Source organism: Aegilops tauschii, chromosome 7 (genome assembly GCF_002575655.3).
Source record: "Aegilops tauschii subsp. strangulata cultivar AL8/78 chromosome 7, Aet v6.0, whole genome shotgun sequence".
In the NCBI taxonomy this organism is placed as follows: domain Eukaryota; kingdom Viridiplantae; phylum Streptophyta; class Magnoliopsida; order Poales; family Poaceae; genus Aegilops; species Aegilops tauschii.
Window position 1 is genome coordinate 72,668,916 of NC_053041.3, and position 26,879 is coordinate 72,695,794.

General features: G+C 44.2%; 1 protein-coding gene across 1 annotated transcript; it reads left to right on the forward strand.

The window, feature by feature from the left end:
• The first annotated feature begins 19,843 nt into the window (after positions 1-19,843).
• LOC109772729 (wax ester synthase/diacylglycerol acyltransferase 5-like) lies at positions 19,844-25,156 on the forward strand. The gene is made up of 7 exons (XM_020331428.2): positions 19,844-20,107; positions 20,234-20,863; positions 20,969-21,035; positions 21,119-21,192; positions 21,452-21,667; positions 21,806-21,943; positions 24,715-25,156. Exons 1-7 carry the CDS (start codon positions 19,844-19,846, stop codon positions 24,880-24,882), a joined length of 1,557 nt encoding a protein of 518 aa, XP_020187017.1. The 3' UTR covers positions 24,883-25,156.
• The last annotated feature ends 1,723 nt before the right edge of the window (positions 25,157-26,879 follow it).

Genomic DNA, 26,879 nt, shown 5'->3' on the forward strand with positions numbered 1-26,879 from the left:
CCGATCATCACGTGAGACGGACTAGTCAAGATCGGTGAACATCTCCATGTTGATCGTATCTTCTATACGACTCATGCTCGACCTTTCGGTCCTCCGTGTTCCGAGGCCATGTCTGTACATGCTAGGCTCGTCAAGTCAACCTAAGTGTATTGCGTGTGTTCCGAGGCCATGTCTGTAAATGCTAGGCTCGTCAACACCCGTTGTATGCGAACGTTAGAATCTATCACACCCGATCATCACGTGGTGCTTCGAAACAACGATCCTTCGCAACGGTGCATAGTTAGGGAGAACACTTTCTTGAAATTATTATAAGGGGTCATCTTACTTACTACCGTCGTTCTAAGCAAATAAGATGCAAAAACATGATAAACATCACATGCAATCAAATAGTGACATGATATGGCCAATATCATTATGCTCCTTTGATCTCCATCTTCGGGGCACCATGATCATCTTCGTCACTGGCATGACACCATGATCTCCATCATCATGATCTCCATCATTGTGTCTTCATGAAGTCGTCACGCCAACGATTACTTCTACTTCTATGGCTAACGCGTTTAGCAATAAAGTAATTTACATGGCGTTATTCAATGACACGCAGGTCATACAAAATAATAAAGACAACTCCTATGGCTCCTGCCGGTTGTCATACTCATCGACATGCAAGTCGTGATTCCTATTACAAGAATATGATCAATCTCATACATCACATATATTATTCATCACATCTTCTGGCCATATCACATCACATAACACATGCTGCAAAAACAAGTTAGACGTCCTCTAATTGTTGTTGCAAGTTTTTACGTGGTTTGTAGGTTTCTAGCAAGAACGTTTCTTACCTACGTATGACCACAACGTGATTTGCCAATTTCTATTTACCCTTCATAAGGACCCTTTTCATCGAATCCGTTCCGACTAAAGTAGGAGAGACAGACACCCGCTAGCCACCTTATGCAACTAGTGCATGTCAGTCGGTGGAACCTGTCTCACGTACGCGTACGTGTAAGGTCGGTCCGGGCCGCTTCATCCTACAATGCCGCCGAAACAAGATACAACTAGTAGCGGCAAGAAGAATTGGCAACATCAACGCCCACAACTGCTTTGTGTTCTACTCGTGCATAGTAACTACGCATAGGCCTGGCTCGTGATGCCACTGTTGGGAATCGTAGCATAATTTAAAAATTTCCTATGCTCACCAAGATGCATCTATGGAGTATACTAGCAACGAGGGGAAAGGAGTGCATCTACATACCCTTGTAGATCGCGAGCGGAAGCGTTCCAATGAACGTGGATGACGGAGTCGTACTCGCCGTGATTCAAATCACCGATGACCGAGTGCTGAACGGACGGCACCTCCGCGTTCAACACACGTACGGTGCAGCGACGTCTCCTCCTTCTTGATCCAGCAAGGGGGGAGGAGAGGTTGATGGAGATCCAGCAGCACGACGGCGTGGTGGTGGATGCAGCGGGATCTCGGCAGGGCTTCGCCGAGCGTCTGCGAGAGGGAGAGGTGTAGCAGGGGAGCAGGGAGGCGCCCAAGGCTGTAATGTTGCTGCCCTCCCTCCCCCCCCCCTTTATATAGGCCCCCTGGGAGGGGGGGCGCCGGCCAGGATCCCATCTGGATGGGGGGGCGGCGGCCAGGGGGGATACTTGCCCCCCAAGGCAAGTGGGGAGCCCCCACCCTAGGGTTTCCAACCCTAGGCGCAGGGGGAAGGCCCATGGGGGGGCGCCCAGCCCACTAGGGGCTGGTTCCCTTCCCACTTCAGCCCACGGGGCCCTCCGGTATAGGTGGCCCCACCCGGTGGACCCCCGGGACCCTTCCGGTGGTCCCGGTACAATACCGGTAACCCCCGAAACTTTCCCGGTGGCCGAAACTTGACTTCCTATATATAATTCTTCACCTCCGGACCATCCCGGAACTCCTCGTGACGTCCGGGATCTCATCCGGGACTCCGAACAACTTTCGGGTTTCCGCATACACATATCTCTACAACCCTAGCGTCACCGAACCTTAAGTGTGTAGACCCTACGGGTTCGGGAGACATGCAGACATGACCGAGACGCCTCTTCGGTCAATAACCAACAGCGGGATCTGGATACCCATGTTGGCTCCCACATGTTCCATGACGATCTCATCGGATGAACCACGATGTCGAGGATTCAATCAATCCCGTATGCAATTCCCTTTCTCAATCGCCCGAGATTCGATCGTCGGTATCCCAATACCTTGTTCAATCTCGTTACCGGCAAGTCTCTTTACTCGTACCGCAATGCATGATCCCGTGACTAACGCCTTAGTCACATTGAGCTGATTATGATGATGCATTACCGAGTGGGCCCAGAGATACCTCTCCGTCACACGGAGTGACAAATCCCAGTCTCGATCCGTGCCAACCCAACAGACACTTTCGGAGATACCCGCAGTGTACCTTTATAGTCACCCAGTTACGTTGTGACGTTTGGCACACCCAAAGCACTCCTACGGTATCCGGGAGTTGCACGATCTCATGGTCTAAGGAAAAGATACTTGACATTGGAAAAGCTCTAGCAAACGAAACTACACGATCTTTTATGCTATGCTTAGGATTGGATCTTTTCCATCACATCATTCTCCTAATGATGTGATCCTGTTATCAATGACATCCAATGTCCATAGTCAGGAAACCATGACTATCTGTTGATCAACGAGCTAGTCAACTAGAGGTTTACTAGGGACACGTTGTGGTCTATGTATTCACACATGTATTACGATTTCCGGACAATACAATTATAGCATGAACAATAGACAATTACCATGAACAAAGAAATATAATAATAACCATTTATTATTGCCTCTAGGGCATATTTCCAACAAGCGTGCCGACCGCGATCACATCGACTTTGGAACCATTTCCCACGCGCATCGTCACCTCGTCCTTAGCCAATCTTCGGTTAATCCGTAGTCCCTGTTTCAAGTTGCAAATATTAGCAACAGAACTAGTATCAAATACCCAGGTGCTATTGCGAGCATTAGTTTGTTCACCTTGCCATCCTTCTTATCCGCCAAATACTTGGGGCAGTTCCGCTTCAAGTGACCAGTCTGCTTGCAGTAGAAGCACTCAGTCTCAGGCTTAGGTCCAGACTTGGTTTGTTCTCCTGAGCAGCAACTTGTTTGCTGTTCTTCTTGAAGTTCCCCTTCTTCTTCCCTTTGCCCTTTTTCTTGAAACTGGTGGTCTTATTGACCATCAACACTTGATGCTCCTTCTTGATTTCTACCTCCGCAACCTTTAGCATTGCGAAGAGCTCGGGAATCGTCTTATCCATCCCTTGCATGTTATAGTTCATCACGAAGCTCTTGTAGCTTGGTGGCAGTGATTGAAGAATTCTGTCAATGACGTTATCATCCGGAAGATTAACTCCCAGTTGAATCAAGTGATTGTTATACCCAGACATTTTGAGTATATGCTCACTAACAGAACTATTCTCCTCCATCTTGCAGCTGTAGAACTTATTGGAGACTTCATATCTCTCAATCCGGGCATTTGCTTGAAATATTAACTTCAACTCCTGGAACATCTCATATGCTCCATGACGTTCAAAACGTCGTTGAAGACCCGGTTCTAAGCCGTAAAGCATGGCACACTGAACTATCGAGTAGTCATCAGCTTTGCTCTGCCAGACGTTCATAACATCTGGTGTTGCTCCTGCAGTAGGTCTGGCACCTAGCGGTGCTTCCAGGATGTAATTCTTCTGTGTAGCAATGAGGATAATCCTCAAGTTACGGACCCAGTCCGTGTAATTGCTACCATCATCTTTCAACTTTGCTTTCTCAAGGAGCGCATTAAAATTCAACGGAACAACAGCACGGGCCATCTATCTACAATCAACATAGACAAGCAAAATACTATCAGGTACTAAGTTCATGATAAATTTAAGTTCAATTAATCATATTACTAAAGAACTCCCACTTAGATAGACATCCCTCTAATCTTCTAAGTGATCACGTGATCCAAATCAACTAAACCATGTCCAATCATCACGTGAGATGGAGTAGTTTCAATGGTGAACATCACTATGTTGATCATATCTACTATATGGTTCACGCTCGACCTTTCGGTCTTCGTGTTCCGAGGCCATATCTGTTATATGCTAGGCTCGTCAACTTTAACCTGAGTATTCCGCGTGTGCAACTGTTTTGCACCCGTTGTATTTGAACGTAGAGTCTATCACACCCGATCATCACGTGGTGTCTCAGCACGAAGAACTTTCGCAATAGTGCATACTCAGGGAGAACACTTATACTTTGATAATTTTAGTGAGGGATCATCTTATAATGCTACCGTCAATCAAAGCAAGATAAGATGCATAAAAGATAAACATCACATGCAATCAATATAAGTGATATGATATGGCCATCATCATCTTGTGCTTGTGATCTCCATCTCCGAAGCACCGTCATGACCACCATCGTCACCGGCGCGACACCTGGATCTCCATCGTAGCATCGTTGTCGTCTCGCCAATCTTATGCTTCTACGACTATCGCTACCGCTTAGTGATAAAGTAAAGCATTACAGGGCGATTGCATTGCATAAATAAAGCGACAGCCATATGGCTCCTGCGAGTTGCCGATAACTTGGTTACAAAACATGATCATCTCATACAATAAAATTTAGCATCATGCCTTGACCATATCACATCACAACATGCCCTGCAAAAACAAGTTAGACGTCCTCTACTTTGTTGTTGCAAATTTTACGTGGCTGCTACGGGCTTAGCAAGAACCGTTCTTACCTACGCATCAAAACCACAACATAGTTTGTCAAGTTGGTGTTGTTTTAACCTTCGCAAGGACCGGGCGTAGCCACACTCGGTTCAACTAAAGTTGGAGAAACTGACACCCGCCAGCCACCTGTGTGCAAAGCACGTCGGTAGAACCAGTCTCGCGTAAGCATACGCGTAATGTCGGTCCGGGCCGCTTCATCCAACAATACCGCCGAACCAAAGTATGACATGCTGGTAAGCAGTATGACTTATATCTCCCACAACACACTTGTGTTCTACTCGTGCATATGACATCTACGCATAAAACCAGGCTCGGATGCCACTGTTGGGGAACGTAGTAATTTCAAAAAAAATCCTATGCACACGCAAGATCATCGTGATGCATAGCAACGAGAGGGAAGAGTGTTGTCCACGTACCCTCGTAGACCGAAAGCGGAAGCCTTAGCACAACACGGTTGATGTAGTCGTACGTCTTCACGATCCGACCGATCAAGTACCGAACGCACGGCACCTCCGAGTTCAGCACACGTTCAGCCCGATGACGTCCCTCGAACTCCGATCCAGCCGAGTGTTGAGGGAGAGTTTCGTCAGCACGACGGCGTGGTGACGATGATGATGTTCTACCGACGCAGGGCCTCGCCTAAGCACCGCTACAGTATTATCGAGGTGGACTATGGTGGAGGGGGGCACCGCACATGGCTAGAAGATCAAGAGATCAATTGTTGTCTCTCTCGGGTGCCCCCCTGCCCCCGTATATAAAGGAGCAAGGGGGAGAGGCGGCAGGCCAGGAGAGGGGCACGCCAGGAGGAGTCCTACTCCCACCGGGAGTAGGACTCCCTCCCTTCCTTATTGGATTAGGAGAAGGGGGAAAGAGGAGGAGGAGAAGAAGGAAAGGGGGGCGCCCCCCCCCCCTCCTTGTCCAATTCGGACTAGAGGGGGAGGGGGGCGCGGCCTGCCCTGGCCGCCCCTCCTCTTCTCCACTAAGGCCCATGTAGGCCCATTAATCCCCCACGGGGGTTCTGGTAACCCCCGGTACTCCGGTATATATCCGATAACCCCCGGAACCATTCCGGTGTCCGAATATAGTCGTCCAATATATCAATGTTCATGTCTCGACCATTTCAAGACTCCTCGTCATGTCCGTGATCACATCCGGGACTCCGAACAACCTTTGGTACATCAAAACATATAAACTCATAATATAACTGTCATCGAAACTTTAAGCATGCGGACCCTACGGGTTCAAGAACTATGTAGACATGACCGAGACACGTTTCCGGTCAATAACCAATAGCGGAACCTGGATGCTCATATTGGCTCCCACATATTCTACGAAGATCTTTATCGGTCAGACCGCATAATAACATACGTTGTTCCCTTTGTCATCGGTATGTTACTTGCCCAAGATTCGATCGTCGGTATCTCAATACCTAGTTCAATCTCGTTACCGACAAGTCTCTTTACTCGTTCTGTAATACATCATCCCGCAACTAACTCATTAGTTGCAATGCTTGCAAGGCTTAAGTGATGTGCATTACCGAGTGGGCCCAGAGATACCTCTCCGACAATCGAAGTGACAAATCCTAATCTCGAAATACGCCAACCCAACATGTACCTTCGGAGACACCTGTAGAGCACCTTTATAATCACCCAGTTACGTTGTGATGTTTGGTAGCACACAAAGTATTCCTCCCGTAAACGGGAGTTGCATGATCTCATAGTCATAATAACATGTATAAGTCATGACGAAAGCAATAGCAGAATACTAAATGATCGTGTGCTAAGCTAACGGAATGGGTCAAGTCAATCACATCATTCTCCTAATGATGTGATCCCGTTAATCAAATGACAACTCATGTCAATGGCTAGGAAACATAACCATCTTTGATCAACGAGCTAGTCAAGTAGAGGCATACTAGTGACACTCTGTTTGTCTATGTATTCACACAAGTATTATGTTTCCGGTTAATACAATTCTAGCATGAATAATAAACATTTATCATGATATAAGGAAATAAATAATAACTTTATTATTGCCTCTAGGGCATATTTCCTTCACATGCATGGTTCGTTGTCTAATATCACATTATTGTGCAATTGCAGGAACCATTCTAATATTTAGGTTTTTAACAATTTGGTCTTGCACATGTAGGTCCTGCTGTCAGAGGTTTTGAACGACTGTTCGACCCTTTTTGCATATGGGGAAATGAGTTGTCCATGAATATCAGTCAAGTCAAGAAACTCAGAAAGATTTTTAGGATAAAGAAATTAGCGACAAAAAACAACAAAATCTTTGTCTGCACAATGAAGAAGACATCAGTTCACTACAGGATGGTACTAACTATTATACCTTGCCTTTTTTATCCCTTTGCCCCATTTCCAATTTAGAGAAGATATTTATGCACATCCTTGTTATCAAGCCTTTCCAAAGCAGTTCACTGATGATTACCTCTCAAACCACCTGTATGGTCAGGAGGCGAGGAAGGTATTCATACAACACCCACGGTTCAATATTGAAGTGTTCCTGAAGAGGACGAAGGATGGACAGTCAATCAAGGAAGGCTCAATATACGCCTTTTGCTTCAGCGGTTTTCCAGATGAGATACATCTGTCTATGTACCGTCTATGATGCTAATTTTGAAAGGTTATAGATGTTGCATGTGAAACTTGGTCCTGGTGTAGTTGTGTAATGGGGTAGCTGGGTGTTGAAGCTATATGATGTTGTACTCTGATGTATTTCAATTATGAAAATAAAATATATTGTGTGCTTAATATGAAATGTCAATTATATTAATAAATGAATTATGAATAATCGGATAATTAGCCTGCTAATTGGGTTTTTCTATTGCAAACGGTTATTGAGAAAAAACCGTGTGCAATGCATTCAATAACACACACAGTTTCTAGGAATAAGCCGTGTTAGATTAATGAACAATCACACAGGACATCCTCTTGAAAACGGTTTGCATTAGGCCACTTGGCGCAAACGTTTACCACAAAAAAACTATGTGTGATGGACAGCCCTTAACACACAGTTTCTTCTAGGCACCATGTGTAATGAATTTAATAACGCAAATGATAAAATTGTTAATACCGTGTGCAATGGAAACGCTATCCCAAACGATTTAACCGGGAAAATTGTGTGTGATGTACTTGTAAACAAAAACGTTTTCCTTGGAGCGACTTTGTGGGATGTATATACGAACGGAAAAGTTTAGCGCTGGCTGACTATGTGGGATGTACTTGCGATCGGAAACAATTTCGCCGTATAATTATATTTTTTTTAGCTCTACTGTACGTATTTCCGTATTTGAGCGCTCGCCGATCGCACACGACCTCATTTTGCCGAGCGTGTGTGCCAGGAGGGCATATCCCCGACGGTTTCTGGGTCGTGTGGGAAGGACCCCCTATCGCCCACACTCACTTGGCGACGGTTCCAAAGGTCATCGCGGAAAGGGGTTAAAAACTATTTGTTTAGCAGCTCGTTGTACTAGTGGAAGGCAAGATATTCGTTGCTAAGAATGGATCCTTTCTAGAGAAGGAGTTTATCTCGAAAGAAGTGAGTGGGAGAAAAGTATAAACTTGATGAGGTAATTGTACCTTCTCCTAAATTGGAAAGTAGTTCATCACAGAAATCAGTTCCAATGATTCCTACACCAATTAGTGAGGAAGCTAATGCTGATTATCATGAAACTTCAGATCAAGTTACTACCGAACTTCGTAGGTCAACCAGAGTACGGTCCGCACCAGAGTGGTACGGTAATCCTATTCTGGAAGTCATGTTACTACACCATGATAAACCTATGAACTATGAGGAAGCGATGATGAGCCCAGATTCCGCAAAATGGCTTGAGGCCATGAAATCTGAGATGGGATCCATGTATGAGAACAAAGTGTGGACTTTGGTGGAATTGCCCAATGATTGGCAAGCCATTGAGAATAAATGGATCTTCAAGAGGAAGATAGACGCTGATGGTAGTGTTACTATCTAGAAAGCTCGAATTGTCGCAAAAAGGTTTTCGACAAAATTCAAGGTGTTGACTACGATGAGAATTTCTCACTCGTAACGATGCTTAAGTCTGTATGAATCATGTTAGCAATTGCCACATTTTATGAAATTTGGCAAATAGATATCAAGACTACATTCCCTAATGGATTTATTAAAGAAGAGTTGTATATGATGCAAGTAGAAGGTTTTGTCAATCCTAAAGGTGCTAACAAAATGAGCAAGCTCCAGCGATCCATCTATGGACTGGTGCAAGCATCTCGGAGTTGGAATATACGCCTTGATGAGTTGATCAAAGCTTATAGTTTTATACAGACTTGCGGTGAGGCCTGTATTTACAAGAAAGTGAGTGGGAGCACTACAGCCTTTCTGATAAATATATGTGAATGACATATTGTTGATCAGAAATGATGTAGACTTTTCTGGCAAGCATAATGGAGTATTTGAAAGGAGTTTTTCAAAGAAAGACCTCGGTGAAGCTGCTTACATATTGAGCATGAAGATCTATAGAGATAGATCAAGATGCTTGATAAGTTTTTCCAATGAATACATACCTTGACAAGATTTTGAAGTAGTTCAAAATGGAACAGTCAAAGAAGGAGTTCTTGTCTGTGTTGCAAGGTGTGAAGTTGAGTAAACACTCAAAACCCGACCACGGCAGAAAATAGAAAGAGAATGAAAAGTCATTCCCTATGCCTCAGTCATAGGTTCTATAAAGTATGCTATGATGTGTACCATATCTATTGTGTACCTCACCATGAGTTTGGCAAGAGGGTACAATAGTGATCCAGGAGTGGATCACTGGACAGCGGTCAAAATTATCCTTAGTGTAATAAGGAAATATTTCTCGGTTATGGAGGTGATAAAGAGTTCATCGTTACGTCGATGCAAGCTTTCACACCGATCTGGATGACTCTAAGTCTCGATCTAGATACATATTGAAAGTGGGAGCAATTAGCTAGAGTAGCTCCGTGCAGAGCATTGTAGACATAAAAATTTGCAAAATACATACGGATCTGAATATTGCAGACCCGTAGACTAAAATTTATCTCACAAGCAAAACATGATCACACCTTAGTGCTCTTGGGTGTTAATCACATAGCAATGTGAACTAGATTATTGACTCTAGTAAACCCTTTGAGTGTTGGTCACATAGCGATGTGAACTATTGGTGTTAAATCACATGGCGATGTGAACTAGACTATTGACTCTAGTGCAAGTGGAAGACTGAAGGAAATGTGCCCTAGAGGCAATAATAAAGTTATTATTTCATTTCCTTATATCATGATAGATGTTTATTATTCATGCTAGAATTTATTAACCGGAAATTTGATACATTTGTGAATACATAGACAAAACAGTGTCCCTAGTATGCCTCTACTTGACTAGCTCATTAATCAAAGATGGTTAAGTTTCCTAGCCATAGACATGTGTTGTCATTTGATGAACGGGATCACATCATTAGAGAATGATGTGATGGACAAGACCCATCCGTTAGCTTAGCATTATGATCGTTTAGTTTATTGCTATTGCATTCTTCATGACTTATACATGTTCCTCTGACTATGAGATTATGCAACTCCCGAATACCGGATGAACACCTTGTGTGCTATCAAACATCACAACGTAACTGGGTAATTATAAAGATGCTCTACAGGTGTCTCCGAAGGTGTTTTTTGGGTTGGCATAGATCAAGATTAGGATTTGTCACTCCGTGTATCGGAGAGGTATCTCTGGGCCCTCTCGGTAAGGCACATCACTATAAGCCTTGCAAGCAATGTGACTAATGAGTTAGTTGCGAGATGATGCATTACGGAACGAGTAAAGAGACTTGCCGGTAATGAGATTGAACTAGGTATTATTATACCGACGATCGAATCTCGGGCAAGTAACATACCGATGACAAAGGGAACAACGTATGTTGTTATGCGGTTTGACCGATAAAGATCTTCATAGAATTTGTAGGAGCCAATATGAGCATCCAGGTTCCGCTATTGGTTATTGACCGGAGATATGTCTCGGTCATGTCTACATAGTTCTCGAACCCGTAGGGTCCGCACGCTTAACGTTCGATGACGATTTGTATTATGAGTTATGTGATTTGATGACCAAAGTTTCTTTGGGGTCCCGGATGAGATCACGGACATGACGAGGAGTCTCGAAATGGTCGAGAGGTAAAGATTCATATATTGGAAGGCTATATTCGGACATCGGCAAGGTTCCGATTGATTCGGGTTTTTTTGGAGTACCGGGGAGTTACGGGAATTCACCGGGAGAAGTAATGGGCCTTATTGGGCTTTAGTGGAGAGAGGGGAGAAGGGCCAAGAGGTGGCGCGCGCCTCCCCCCTGCCCAAACCGAATTGGACAAGGGGTGGGGGCGCCCCCCCCCCCCTTTCCTTCTCCCTATCCCTCTCTTTCCTTCTCTCCTACTCCGAATAGGAAAGGGAATCCTACTAGGACTTGGGAGTCCTAGTAGGACACCCTATGCTTGGCGCGCCCCCTAGGTCGGCCGCCTTCTCCCTCCCTCCTTTATATACGGGGGCGGGGAGCACCCCAAAGGCACCCAAGATTTGTCTTAGCCGTGTGCGGTGCCCCCTCCATGGTTACACACCTCGGTCATATCGTCGTAGTGCTTAGGTGTAGCCCTGCGCCGGTAACTTCATCATCATCGTCACCACACCGTCATGCTGACGAAACTCTCCCTCGGCCTCAACTGGATCAAGAGTACGAGGGACATCATCGAGCTGAAGCGTGTGCTGAACACGGAGGTGCCGTACGTTCGGTGCTAGGATTGGTCGGATCGTGAAGACGTACGACTACATCAACTGCGTTGATAAAGCGCTTCCGTTTTCGGTCTATGAGGGTACGTGGACACTCTCCCCTCTCGTTGCTATGCATCTCCTAGATAGATCTTGCGTGATCGTAGGAATTTTTTTGAAATTACTGCGTTCCCCAACAAATTCACGTTACTTTCAATATATCACCACTAACAAGTATATCAAATTTGTTTGAGAGTTGGCTAGGTGGTATACACCATAATTTGAAGGGGAAAATTTGCGTCGAATTTGTGTCATTCTTTAGGCGATTTGGAATTGCCGAAATATGAAACAGATACTCTGTCTTTTTGAGCTACTTTCTGGCCTCAAGATGAACTGTCATAAGAGTGGGCCTTGCTTTGGTAGATCCAAAGAAAATGAAAAAACCAATATAGATAGTTATTCGGCTGTGAGGTTGGCACACTCCTATTTACTTATCTTGGTATACCCATTCATCATCATAAGTTCACTAACAAAGAATGGAAAGTTATTGAAGATCGGTTCAGAAAAAAGTTGAGTAGTTGGAAGGGTAAACTCATGGCACATGTTGCACAATTAACTCTTATCAATGTAGTTCTCACAAGTTTCCCGTGTTTATGTCGTCTTTTTTAGAAATACCCAAAGGGGTATTAAAGAGAGTTAAGAGACTTGATTTCTATCGATCTAGGTTCTTCTGGCAATGTGATGAGCACAAATGGAAGTATCGACTGGCTAAATGAGATGTCTTGTGTAGGCATAAGGACCAAGGTGGGTTGAATATCGAAAACTTGGAAATTAAGAATAGGTGCTTGCTTAGCAAATGGCTATTTGAGTTACAAAATGAGGAAGGTGTCTGGCAAGAGCTAGTTCACAATAAATATATATATTCCACGGCCTTATCTAGCAGAAGCCAAACCAATTAACTCTCTATTTTGGAAGGGCTTGATTATTCTTCTTTCTTTATGAGAGGTTCATTTGAAGTTGGCGACAAACAATCCATGGTCTTTTGGAAAAATACCTTGCTAGGCGACAATCCGCTCACAGTTCAGTACCCATCACTGTATAATATAGTGCGCAAGAAAGGTGACATAGTTCAACTGGTCCTTTGTTCAGCACCTCTCAGCATCCAATTCAAGAGGGCTTTGATTGGGGATAAATGGACAGCATGGCTTCATTTAGTTCGTAGATTGATTTTGGTCAACCTATCTCATATGCCCGACGTTTTCAGATGGATACTAAATACCAACAGGGTGTTTATTATCAAGTCCATGTATGCAGATCTTATCAATAAGGGGCATGTGTTCCTGATGACCCGCAAGTATAGGGGATCAATCATAGTCCTTTCAATAAGTAAGAGTGTCGAACCCAACAAGGAGCAGAAGGAAATGACAAGTGATTTTTAGCAAGGTAATTTCTGCAAGTACTTAAATTATCGGTAACAGGTAGTTTGATAGCAAGTAAATTTGTAACAAGCAAGTAACGGTAATGGTAAATAAAGTGCAGCAAGGTAGCCCAATCCTTTTTATAGCAAAGGACATGCTAGAAAAGTCTCTTATAATAAGCAAAGCGTTCTTGAGGGCACACGGGAATTTCATCTAGTCACTTTCATCATGTTGGTTTGATTCCCGTTCGCTACTTTGATAATTTGATATGCGGGTGGACCGGTGCTTGGGTGTTGTTCTTACTTGAACAAGCCTCCCACTTATGATTAACCACCTCGCAAGCATCCACAACTACGAGAAAATTATTAAGATAAAATCTAACCATATCATTAAACATATGGATCCAAATCAGTCCCTTATGAGATAGCGCATAAACTAGGGGTTAAGCTTCTGTCACTCTAGCAACCCATCATCTAATAACTACTCCACAATGCATTCCCTTAGGCCCAAAGATAGTGAAGTTTCATGTAGTCGACGTTCACATAACACCACTAAGGGAATCACAACATACATATCATCAAAATATTGAACGAATATCAAATTCACATGATTACTTGCAACATAACTTCTCCCGTGGCCTCAATAACAAAGGTAACTACTCACAAGTAATATTTATGCTCAAGATCAGAGGGGTATTAAATAGCATAATGGATCTGAACATATAATCTTCCACCAAATAAACCATAGAGCAATCAACTACAAGATGTAATCAACACTACTAGTCACCCACAGGTACCAATCTGAGGGTCCAGTACAAAGACTGAACACAAGAGATGAACTAGGGTTTGAGATGAGATGGTGTTGTTGAACATGTTGATGAAGATTGGCCTCCCAAAGATGATAGTGTTGTTGGTGATGACGATGGCTTCGATTTCCCCCTCCGAGAGGGAAGTTCCCCCGACGGAATCACTCCGTCGGAGGGCAAAAGTGCTCCTGCCCAAGTTCCGCCTCGAGACGGCGGCGCTCCATCCCGAAAGTCCTTCCCTTATTTTTTTTCTAGGTCAAAAGACCTTATGTACCAGAAGATGGGCACCGGAGGTGGGCTGGGCTGCCCACCACCCACCAGGGCTTGCCTGGGGGGCCTGGCGCGCCCTGGTGTCTTGTGGGCACCTGGCATCCCCCCTCTGGTAGTTATTTCCTCTAATATTTATTATATATTTTAAAACAATTCTCCGTAAAATTTCAGCTTATTTGGAGATGTGCAGAATAGGTATCTCTGAGATAGCTTTTTCGGGTCCGGAATTCCAGTTGCCGGCATTCTCCCTCTTTGTGTAAACCTTGCATATTATGAGAGAAAAGACATTGGAATTACTCCATAATGTGTTACTATGCATAAACACGTTATAAATAACAGTGGGAAAGCATGATGCAAAATGGACGTATCTGTTCCATAGAGAGCATATTTGGAAAATCAAAGTGTCTTTAAAGATTAAAAAAAATATGTGGTTTGTTCAGAGGGAGGTGATCCTCACCAAAGATAATTTGGCTAAACAAAATTGGAAAGAATGTAAGAAGAGTTGTTTCTATGATCAGGAAGAAACAATTCGACATCTTTTATTTCCTACCATTTTGCACCTTTGATTTGGCGCACATTTCATGTTACATATAATTTGCCGCCCTCAACAAGTATCCCAAATTTGTTTGAAAACTAGTTGGTTGGTATTAACAAAAAGCTTAAGGGTCATATTCGTGTAAGGGCTTGTGCCTTACTTTGGGTAATTTGGAATTGCCTGAATGACTATGTTTTTAACAGGTCTCGCTCTATTAACTTTTTGCAAGTTATCTTCAGAGCCACAACATCAATCCTTATGTGGTCATCACTTCTGCGTGGGGACGCTGGGGAGCTCATGGCTTTTGGGTGCAACCTTCTGGAGATGATTGCACAGGTGTTATTCAACCGGTTTGGTTGGCATGTCACTAATAGATTATGTGGTTAAGTCATGTAATATGTCTATTGTATCAATCGGTTGTGGTGTTTTCTTTTTCTTTTTGTCGTGTTAGTTGATACTTTGTACTTTTCAAAACTATTTGTTTTCATTTAATAAAGATGGTTGTGTGGATCATGATGGTGCAGAGGCCGGGGTCTTCCCTTTTTTTCTTTTATTTTTTTTAGTTGCTACTCTCTAAAAAACGTCCTATATTATGGGGATAGATAATATACGATTGTTTTCAATTTGATAGATGTCTAAGGCCTTACGTACGAGATATGCGGTTGTATCAACCAAGAGGCTTTTGTACACCACCTTCACGTACTAGTATCTTATATAAATAATGGCACAAACATGTCTAGTTGCTAAATCATATCCGTTGCTTTCAACTGGATCGATGGCCAGTGCGTCTAATCTACGGCTGTACTACCAATTAAGAGGCTTTTGTAGCCCATTATTGTCCGTGCGCAGCGGATGCTGATGCTGACAGGCACGGTTGCCGTCGATGCTGTGGCAGCATCAACGGCTAATTGACTGAACCGCTAGCTAGCTACTTCGACAGTTCGACGTACTCACCTCATCATGGAGTCAAGCGCTTGCGACAGCCGATCGACCTGTCGAACCAGTTTCCTGTTAGAACAAGCAACTGCAAGACCGTGCCTTTGTACTACCACCTGCCGTCCTTCTGACTGACATTTGGATGATCGGTACGTACGGAGCATTGACAATATATAATGGCGATTTATTTTGATGTGTCGTCTCATCTGACATCCTTCTGGGATCTGACTTTACTTAATCTCGGTCCATTCTGATCATTAGATCATTGAGATGGCAATGCTAAGCTCTCATGTGAGTACTCGGTCGGTGATTTTCTCAACTAGTGGTATTTTTTTTCCGAGAAGGGAGTGAATAGCATAAAACTACTACTTTTCGGATTAGGGTTTTAAAAAACTATCAGAAATTTATTTGTCACTAATAACTACCAAAATCGTAGTCGGCTGTTTTAAAAAACCCAAACAACCCCTTTACTTGGTTTTAAACCGTTTTCTGACAAACCTGGCCCGCCAGCCACGCGTGTAGGGGCGGAGACAATGCGGCCGTTAACGGCCGTTACCAGACCAGTGCAGTCGGTCGAAACCAAACCGCTCAGTCAAAAATAGACCGAGGGGTAACTCTCTTCCTCACTCCCGTGCTCTCACTCTTTTCTCTAGTTGCCTAACTCGCCGCCGACGACGACAGCAATGGTCACCTTCCTTTTTTGGAACGAAGGCTCAAGGGAGAGCCCGGCTTTGAATTAACAAAGCCATCAACCGGCCAGGAATACAACCAAAGCATTACAAACTCGAACAAACAAAAAAAACAAGAACACGGCAAGATACAAGGGTGCTGGTAGGCAGCTCTCAAAACCTCACTCACTACAGCTAGTAAGATAGCACAAGATAAGCACAAGCTGAAGCACGCAAGGCCCTCATCCACACAAGAATCACCAGGGAAGAAGAAATGGGGCTCCGGGAAGCACCCGCTGTCGAGGATAGGCTATGTCGGCACCAAACAACCAAGGCCCTGGAACAACATCTTCATCCATTCCCACTGTCGAAGGAGGGCCCTGCCTCCTTGCCTGGCTCGAAAGGCGCAGAACCGTCGACATATGGGGTTGCTCACCCTAGAACATGGACGGAAGGATGCAACCAGAAGGAGTAGGAACAGAGCACACCCTACATGACTAAGAAACTTCACCAGAGACACCGCATCACCGCTGCCCACTGACGACCTCTGGAGAGGAGAAAGATGCCGGTCAGACAACAACAGGGTGTCCAGGGAGGAAGGAGCAACGATGCTGCCAGCTCCGCCACTGGGGCCACACTGTCGCCGCCGCCCGACAACCACCACGCCGCAGTGCCCATAGTCCAAAAAGCATCCAAGGCGACGACTTCACGAAGCAAACGGCGCCAAGAGCACCGTCGCCGCCCAACAAAGTTCGGGTTTTCACCCGAAATGCTAAGGGAAGGGGAGGGTGGAGCAAAAGACCTGAATGGCGCCTCCAAGAAGGGGAACGGCGTCCATGGACGTCGCCACCATGGATTTCTCCCGGTCAAGGCTCCACACCACCAACACCGCATCCAGCTCCAGGCACCGGAGAACCAAGTCGACCCGGTCCAGATCTGACGCGGTGGAGCACGCAGGGCAGCAGAAGGGGAAAGGGGCGGCCAGATCTGGAGCCGCAAGAGGCCAGAAGCCCCACCGCCGGCGCCGCGGATCTCGTCCGTCGGAGAGCTTGCTGCCCGCGCAGCCAAGCCCACCGGACCACACCCGCGCCACCACCAGCCAAGGAGACGGTGGCGCCTCACCGAACGAGGCCGCCGCCCCGGATACCGACACCCCCCGCTGGAGAAACGGAGCAGCAGAGGCCCCGCCGCCACCTTCCTTGGCCATGCCCCGGGCATGCCCGGCGGATGCCTCTGGCGGCGGCGAGGAGGGAGGGGAGGAAGGGGGGAGGCGGCGGGGGCTAGGGTTGTCGCCCTCGAGCCGCCCGAGAGGGGCGACGCGAGGGGGGGGCACGAGTGGTGCTCCATGGTCACCTTCCTTCCGCCATGCCTTCCTGGAACGATGGGTAATCGAGCTCACATGATGACTGTGACATCACCAGCATGGACCTGGGGCAGTGGGTATATGTTATTTCCTTGCCCACAGTTAGGGTTAGGGTTCTTGTTGAGGTAGGGTTACAGTTCTTGTTGAGTTAGGGTTAGTGCAATTGGGGATTGATCTGTTTTATTTAGGTGAGATTGGGGATTAAAAGTATTGTTGCTGCTGTGGATGCATGAGACCCCTAACATCATTGTAGAGCCCCATTTATGTGGCTAACTCGAGGATTCTGAACCCAAATTCATGCTACATTACATGAAGCCTCTTAAGTGTGTGGCTTTTGAAGGAATTTGCACTGGAAGGTGTTTTCATGGTTGTCCAGTGCAGGTTATAGACCATCATTTTCTCTCAATCTAGCACTAGATCTATTAATTACATATGTGCATTTTCTAAACCCATGCATTAGGGCATCTCCAAAGAAGACCTGCAAAGCTCTAGTATATGATGTCCGGACCATTTCTGTTAATTTTTATCATCCAATGGGGACACCTACCTGTTCGCGGAGCGGTCCGACGTCCGCTTTCCGGTAAATTGAGACAAATGATGGGAGCTTTGTGGGAGTCCAGACATGCACTTGACCAATCCAAAGCCTCCGCGTGGCCGTCCTCTCTTTTCTCTCTTTTCTCTCTCTTCACATGCATGGTCCCCCTCTTCTCTTTCTCCTCACAACCGGACACCACACCACAATATTCCACCACATGCATGGTCCTCCTCTACTCTCTCTCCTCCCAAGCAGATTAATTTGTAAATAGCATTGGATGGACGGCTCTGGTATCATGCCCACGGACCATGTATGGACATAAAGACGGACATTTGTGGTGTCCATTTGTGGGTCAACGTTGGAGATGCCCTCACGCAGCAAATTTTACTGAATATGCCTTGTAGTATAAATCTAGTGTCGTGTTTTGAATGTGAAGAATTTGTATAAGAAGGATATGCATTAGTAGAACTGGTCATCGACTTGTGCACCCGCACGGCCTAGCTATTATAAGGATATATAATTATAAATAAAAATCTATTAAGATGTAAACTGGAAGAGTTGAATTGTAGACATCATACAATTGGTCAGATGTAAAGTTATTGAAAAAATGATAACACATAATAAACACATGTATTATAATCTTAATTATTGAATTCAGTGGATCCATTTTCCCACTATGTTGCACAAAGCACAATCATTGGCCTGGAGGAGGCCTTCATGTCATAGTAGCAAGATAAACATCTTAGTGAATTTTACGCCACCAATTAACGGATGGAGAGACTATGAATTAATTCGATCAATATGGGAAGATAAATATCTTCCTAGCTTATTTCACATATATAACACAACGCAACAGAAGTTAGGAGAAAGGTACACTACACACACCGACTACTAAAAAACAAAATTTATGTGTGAGAAACATATCCCGCATAGGCCAGTTTTGTGTTTTCAAAAATTATTGATGTGTGATTTTTTGCACAGACTCGTAATACTTGATACGATTATTTTACCCCTCAAAAATTTAATTTTAGTTGATGTGGTTATGAAATACCTCTTTTTGAAATACACAACTATTTGCCTTGCCAACCCCTATCAGAAAAAACAAAGAAAAAACTGGCAGTTTCCCCTCCACTTGTAATGAACTTTGAGAACAATTTCAACCAACAAGTAAGCAGTCGAATAACATAAGCAATATGCACATGTGACACATGATTTAACGTGAAAAAACCTCCTCAACTTGAGGAGTAAAAAAAAGCACGGTTGTGGACCGACCGGTCCACGCAACTTAACTATGAGAACGGTGAGTACAAAGTCTTCTCTAGAACCTCTAGAGAGATTTACAACACACTCTCCATATTGCCAACCGACAACAGTAACAACAACCACAAGAGGTAAGATTTCAGCAAAGCAGAGTTTGCACAGCTTCTGTCTCCGTTCGTGTTTTACAAACTGCTCTTTAACCGCTGAACCAAATAGCATCAAATTTGACAGACAAGTAGACACACGAGTTCCTTAGATTCCCTCAAAATTTCAGCTCAATCAAACACGATTTGCCTACCCAAACCGTTCGTCTCCCAAAATTGTAGAATAGCTATTCCATATTACTGATACGTTTTGTGGAAATCAAATCGGAAATAGTTGCAGAATAGATGGAACGGAACCGGTGCGTCGTGCCATCACCTTCGGGAGTACTATATATAACAGCTAGGGAACAGAGCCTTTGCGCATACGATCGATCGAGACATCGAGTAGCTAGCATTCATGCATAGGGAAGCAACAATGGAGCCTGTCAGTGGTAGTCCATGGGTGTCAGTTCCACGAAACCGACTGCTTCCGATCCGCATGTCAACAGAACATGCCGGCACTGAGTGGACGCCGGAGAACCCCGCGGAGGAGCCCGTGAGCCCTACAGCAAGAGCCATGGAAGATATAGGTATTTATATCGTCGTCACCATCGGCCTTGACACGCCGATAAACCTGAGCATCTTCCGAGCCGGCATCGAATCTCTGCTTGCCCGATGCCCGCGCTTGGGATGCATTCAAGTACGCACTCTTTCTGAAGGTCTTCAAGTCCGTACTCTTGTCACTCTCTACAGCTGCTTAACCGCGCGCTGGAAGAACATTCATGAGCTCCGTTTAATTACCATATGCACGACCATGCACGTACAGGTGGCGGACGGGTCAAGCAATGGAGGGGCGCGATGGGCGCGCACGGCTGTGAACGCTGAGGATCATATGATCGTCCCCAGGCTGGATGGCGCGGCCGTGGCCGCCTACCCAGACAAGGCCGTGGAGGACTACGTCGCCTCGCTGTCCACGCTGCCCATGGACCGCTCCCGCGCGCTTCTGGAGTTCCATCTCCTCGACTTCCCGACCTCCGAGGCGACCTCCACCGTGGCGGTCCGGGTGCACCACGCCTACGGCGACGGCATGTCTCTAATGGCGCTTCTCATGACGTCCACACGCAGCGGCGCCGCCGACACCAAGTGCCAGCCAGCGACGCCCACGCCCACGCCTCCGCCTCGTCGTCCTACGCGCGCGGGCGCCATCTACGCGTCGCAGCGCCGGCCCCCGCTTTCTGCGGGCGCCCTGCCGCTCGTCGCGTGGGTCTGGTCGTACCTTGTGGTCGCGTGGAACACCGCGGCGGACCTTGCCTACTTCGCCGCCACGATTCTGTTCTTGAGTGACCCGCGCACGCTGTTCAAGCGTGCCGACGATGACGAGTTCCACGCCAAGGGCTTCGTCCACCGGAGTCTTAGTCTGGATGACGTCAAGTTCCTCAAGAGCTCCATGAACTGCGTACGTATAATTAAGCTAAGCTAGCAGTTTAATTTGTTCATCAAATTATTATTTTTCCCCACAGACTGATAACTTTCTTTCTTTTTAATTTGCCGGGAACCACAGACTGTCAATGATGTGCTGGTTGCAGTGACTTCTGCTGCTCTATCAAGATATTACTTCCGCAAGTCCGGTAAGTACCTCAAGGGTAACAAGCAAGTGTTTAATGGTGCAACTGTTTTTACTAAACAGTTCTTTACTTAACTCCAATGTCAGGTGACACTAACACTAGCAAAATCTGTTTGCGATCACTCCTTCCTGTCAACACAAGGCCAGCCACTAGCCTACAGGTAAGGTAAGATGTACTTACCTTTTCAGAAAATATATGCAATTAATGGATGCTAAATGCCATGCATCATCGATTTTCACCAACATATACCGCCTCTGTACCAAAATATAAGACGTTTTTGTAGGCTAAACTGGCCTAAAAAACGTCTTATATTTTGATACCGAGGGAGTATCTCTGAACATGGTCCGATGATATCACCATCATATTTCGTAGATTATCAGTATTTTAACTTATTTTTCTGATTTTACCACTATGAACAGACATATGTTAATGTGATAGAATCTGATAAGAGGAACGAGGTGACATGGGGAAATAAACTGGGCTACATTATTCTTCCATTTTATCTGGCCATGCACGAAGATCCACTTGCATATATTCGCAAGGCAAAGAAGGTTCTTGATAGGAAAAAGAGGTCACTCGAAGTGATATTGACATATAAGATTGGTCTGATTTTCACGAAATTTTTTGGTGTCAAGGTATACTGCTTTGTTTCCCTTCGCTCAATCTAAAATTAAATTACAAAAAACTTAATCTAGAAAATTAAGTAACAGCTCATAATTCTGCTTATTCGTTTTAATGTTTCAAATTGCATTACATCGTGATGATTGAACCAGGTAGGAACTTCAATCTTTCGGTGTCTGTTCGCACGTACAACAATAGTTTTCTCAAACATGGTTGGACCAGCTGAACAAGTAGAGTTATGTGGACACCCAGTGGCTTTCCTTGCGCCTAGTGTCTATGGGATTCCAGAGGTACTGAACCCATGATCTTGTATACATCCAGTTTTTTCATAAGTTACTTAATTTCTATAAGAATGCAACTGATTAGTCATGTACTTTTGTTAAACACAATCATCCACCGGTAAACTGATAACACAAAGATATCTTAAACTGTGAAGGGGTATATTGATTTAATTTGCTTTAGATTCTGAACACTATTATGTCCTTCTTAGGAAAAGTTGTGCACTGGAAAAAGTTCATCGTATATTTTTAAAATGTTTAATGTGTGTTTAAAAATATTCATTGTGTACTTCAAAAATGTTCATTTTGTGTTTAAAAATGCTTAGTTGTATTTTTAAAAATCTTAGAGTATATAAAAACTATTTACCATATAATTTTGACAAAAGCCAGTGTATATTTAAAAATATTCACCATATATACAAAAAAATCATCGTATATCCAAATGTATTCACCATCTATTAAAAATGTTCAGCGTATATTGAGAGAAGTTCACTGTGTTTTGAAAAAATGTTCACCTTATATTAAAAAATATGTTTGTGTAAAAAATATGTGTATACTTAAAAATTAAAATTAAATAAAAATTCCCAACAGAAGGACCAAAAAGAACCAAAACAAAACTGGAAATAAAAAACAAGAAACAGATAACCAGAAAAGATAAACAGAAAAATAAAAGGGAAAAGAAAAAATAAATAAATAAGGGAGAGGGAAAAACCAACACAGAAAACCAAACAGTAAACCACAACAGAAAACCACAAAAGAGCGAAAAAGCAGAAGCAGCATGGTGAACCTTGATCTGGGCTGGCGCAACTAGCTTTGCATGTGGGCTTCACAGCATCCATTTGACGCCCGCGAGCGTCATATAGTTAGAAGGATTCACTGACAAATTGTTTGACTGCGTATAATAAGCAAATTAACGGATATTATTCAGGTGGGGCCCTGGGCGTTCGGTTAGACCGAACTGTTCGGTTTGACGCTTCAGTTTATTTGGAATTTCGGTTTCTGATCTTGCTAACCGACCGGTTTTCTGAGAAACCAATAACCGATGCTTCGGTCCACTGAGATTTTGGTTCAGTGCTCGGTTACACACCGAAGAGAGACGATATGTGTTCGCGGGGGGGGGGGGGGGGGGGGGATTAGGTGCCAAATCTTGAGTAACAAACATCAGAAAAAACCCAATAGGGATGATGTAGAAAAACAAATAGGAATGAATCAGACATGCATAGCATAAAGGATGGGGAGGAAGGAGCTTCGACGAAAATCGTTGCTCGCAGGTTGCTGTCCACGATGCTTGAGCGAGGGTAGTCACTGCAGCCACGAGGGAGCCATCGCCAAAGTCATGTGGGCGCATGAATGTCGACGGCCGCCAGGGAGCCATCGTCGAACCAGTGTGGGTGCATGAACGTCGATGGCTGCCAAGGAGCCATCGCCGAAGCCTTATGGGCGCATGAACGTCGACGACCGCCGTCTACCGTAGGGACAACAAGGTGGGTAATTGAAAGCGGTTGTGTTGCGTGCTGTGAAGACTGTGGCCAGGGATGCGTCATGGTTCACACTCGAGGGGAGCTGGCTCGGTGATTCCTATTTGGCGCTGTAGGTGCCTGTTATTATTGTTTCTGCAAATGGGCGCCTACACGTGCATTAGTTGTGCTCGGCCCATTATTTCGTTCGCAACCAGCCTGCGTGTTTCGTTGTTTTTCTTCTTCGCCTCATTGTACCTTTAATTTTCCGAAAAAAGGTATTGGGCAAAAGATGAAACTCACGACCCAATCGTCCGAAAGGATGCGCGACAACCACCAGGCCACTAACCAGCTTGTGCACTATTTCTTCGTTTTTCTCTTTTATTTGTTCATCAGTTTGTTTTGTTCTTTTTCTTTTTTCTATTTCTTTTCCTTTTACTTTTATTTTTTCTTAAATGCGTAGATTTTTAGCTCGTGAACTTTTTCTCAAAATCTACTTTTTAAAATTAAATGAACTTTTTTTCAAATATGATGAACTTTTTCCAAATTTGATGATTTTTTTCCAAAATTGATGAAAATTTTCAAGTCGAATGAACTTTTTTGCAAATTGATAAAAAAATCAAAATTGGTGAACATTTTTTCAAATTCGATGAACTTTTTTTAAAGAAATTAGTGAACTTTTTTCAAATCCAATGAACTTTTTTTCCAAATCAATGAACCTTTTTCAAATTCGATGATCTTTTTCAATAATAAACGAATTTTTCAAAATTGATGATTTTTTTCAAAAATCGATGGATTTTTTTAACTCGTGAACTTTTTCAAAATTTAAAGAACTGTTTTTATTTAAAAAATAGTCATTTTCCAAATAACTCAAAAATCACAGTGGTATAATAAATGGCCGAGTAATAAATAGTGCGGCTGCATTAGTTCTAAAATAATTCGCGTTGTTTTAGTTCACTAGCGCTCTGAAGCTCTAGTGGCTAAGCTAAGCAATTAAAAGAAATTGAGGGGGAGCCAAGCAATTACATGGTTGTGCGGGGCGAGATCGATTCCCCATATATATTGCCAATTTTTCGTGTGGTTTTTTTATGGGGAGCTAAGCAATTACATGGATGTTGCTTGATAACCACACATATGTGATGTACAATGAACACCGGAACATTTTTGTTCTGGGTCCACCCCTAATTTGGGCCGGTATAGTAATTAGTTGAGGGTTGCTTTAGCTCAATTTTCTTTCATTTTGCACTAGAACAATTATAAAATTAGTAAACCCTTCATTTCTTTCTTTACTACGATGGCGATTAATTGCTAGGATTGCTTTTGTAGGCTCTGATTATTCACTACCAAAGCTACAGAAGCACTATCAAGATAATTCTATCAGTAGACGAGGACAAGTTTTCAGATTGTCATCAACTTTTGGATGACTTTGACCAGACCCTCACGGTCATGAAGGACGCGGCTTCAATACTTTCAACGTCAACTAAGAATGACTAAGCAATGGACAACTAAATCAGGACCCTACCTCAAGTCCTACACGTATATTCGCTAAATAAATGTGTGTGTGTGTGTGTGTGTGTGTGTGTGTGTGTGTGTGTGTGTCATGTGTACAACTCCTGGTGTTTAGTTAAAATAAGGACTAACACCTCTCGATTTTTTTTCATGCAATAAATAAAACTAGGAAAATGCTTATAGGTGAGGTGGGCGTGGACTTGCACCCGTCATAGCTATTTTGGAAAATTTGCAGTGGCAAGTGCTATAAACTGCTCGCCACTGGCTATCCACATAACAGTGGCTGGCGTAACTGCGTAATTAGGGAGCCACCTCTCCAACACTCTTGCTAATTTCTTCAAAGGCGAAAAGTAACTATGGCAGGCACGTACAACAGGCTCACCACTGGTGCCATGCTAGTCAGTGGCGGGCAGTTTCTAGCGACCGTCACAGCTATTTGCGTGACCCGCCTCATCGGTTTCAAATTTTGTAGGAGTTTGCAGTGTCGAGTCCTATTACACGCCCGCCACAGCTATATTTGGTCACCCTGCCACCTACCAATCAAATATAGTTGTGGCGGGTGTTATCTGCCCATCGTCACTCTTCTGCATGATCTTATCCATCCGACCGCAGCAAGTCACACCTTATCCATACAGACATAAATCTTTCTCCCTTTGTCTTTCTCTCTCGCTTCGCCATCGTCGCCAACGTCGTGGCGTCCTACTCTGACTCAACCGGCGAGGTCGCGGTCTGTTGCCTCAATTGGCGTCGCGGACCTAATCTTCCCCGTCACCCACGCCGTCCATCGCCGCCTCGAAGTCCTCAGTCTTGCCTTCCAAGGCCACCTCCAACTACTTCCCAATCACAATGTTCCGTGCCTTCCTCCGCCTCCAATGTCATCGGCGTCGCCATCAAACTCGCCATCCGCATCCGCCATCGTCCTCGTCCTGCCTGCCATCTCCATCCGCCCGGGTAACCACACCTCCCCTCTCTCTGTTAATGGAGATTATAGTTGTTCTCATTTATTGTACTTGTACATTAGCAACATTACGTTAGTGTAGTTAGAATTTGTTATAGGATGTACTGTAATTGTCTCTTGTTATATGATGTACCATTGAATCGTTGTAATTGGACCTCTTAAATTTGAATGCTTGTGCTAGAGGACTATGTACTGCATATATGAATCAACATATAGTACCATATATTATTCATGACTAGCACAAATGCCCGTGCGTTGCAACAGGAGAAGAACAAAACCATACTTCCTGAACCCAATAGCTCAAGACCCTTCCCCCTCCTCCTCCTCCCGCGACCGACTACCACACATGATGACATCAGTAAACTCTTTGAAATCTTGCACACTGCCACATGATAAACACACATGAAAAGATGTGTTGTGCAAAAACATAACCGTGAAAGGAATTCGTAAGTGTACTATAGGTGTGTGCAATTTAAATCACAGAAATATCTACCTGGTCGCGAGTATCTCTTCACGGATTTTTGGACGTTGCTTAGTGATGCCCCAAAAATATCGCACTACAATAAAAATAGTAAAGTCTTAGTACAACATTCTTGCTTCACTACGGAGGCAACAAAGATTTCCATGAACCAGTGTTGGCTAGGTTTAGGGACTGGGTAGCATAGCGCTATTTGTGTCCATTGATATTAGAAGCATTTTTTGCGGGGCAATGATATTAGGAGCATTGTACAAAGATCCTCCATCGGTGCAGAGTTTGTGTTACACTAACAGGGAGTCCAACTGCTTGTGCTTTGGTGACCAAAATTATTTTTATTAGGAGCACTCTAAGAGTTTGTGACAGGCGCTAGCGTGTCGAGCAGAAAAATAAGAGCAAATGTTTTGTTCTCAGAAAAATATTGTACATGACCAACAAAGAATGAGTCCTGTTTATTATGATTTAGACATAGTATTTTTTTTGCGCATGTTAAACAACTCCAACATAATTTGCTTTTGAGTTTGACGTCAATTCAGATATATCCCATTT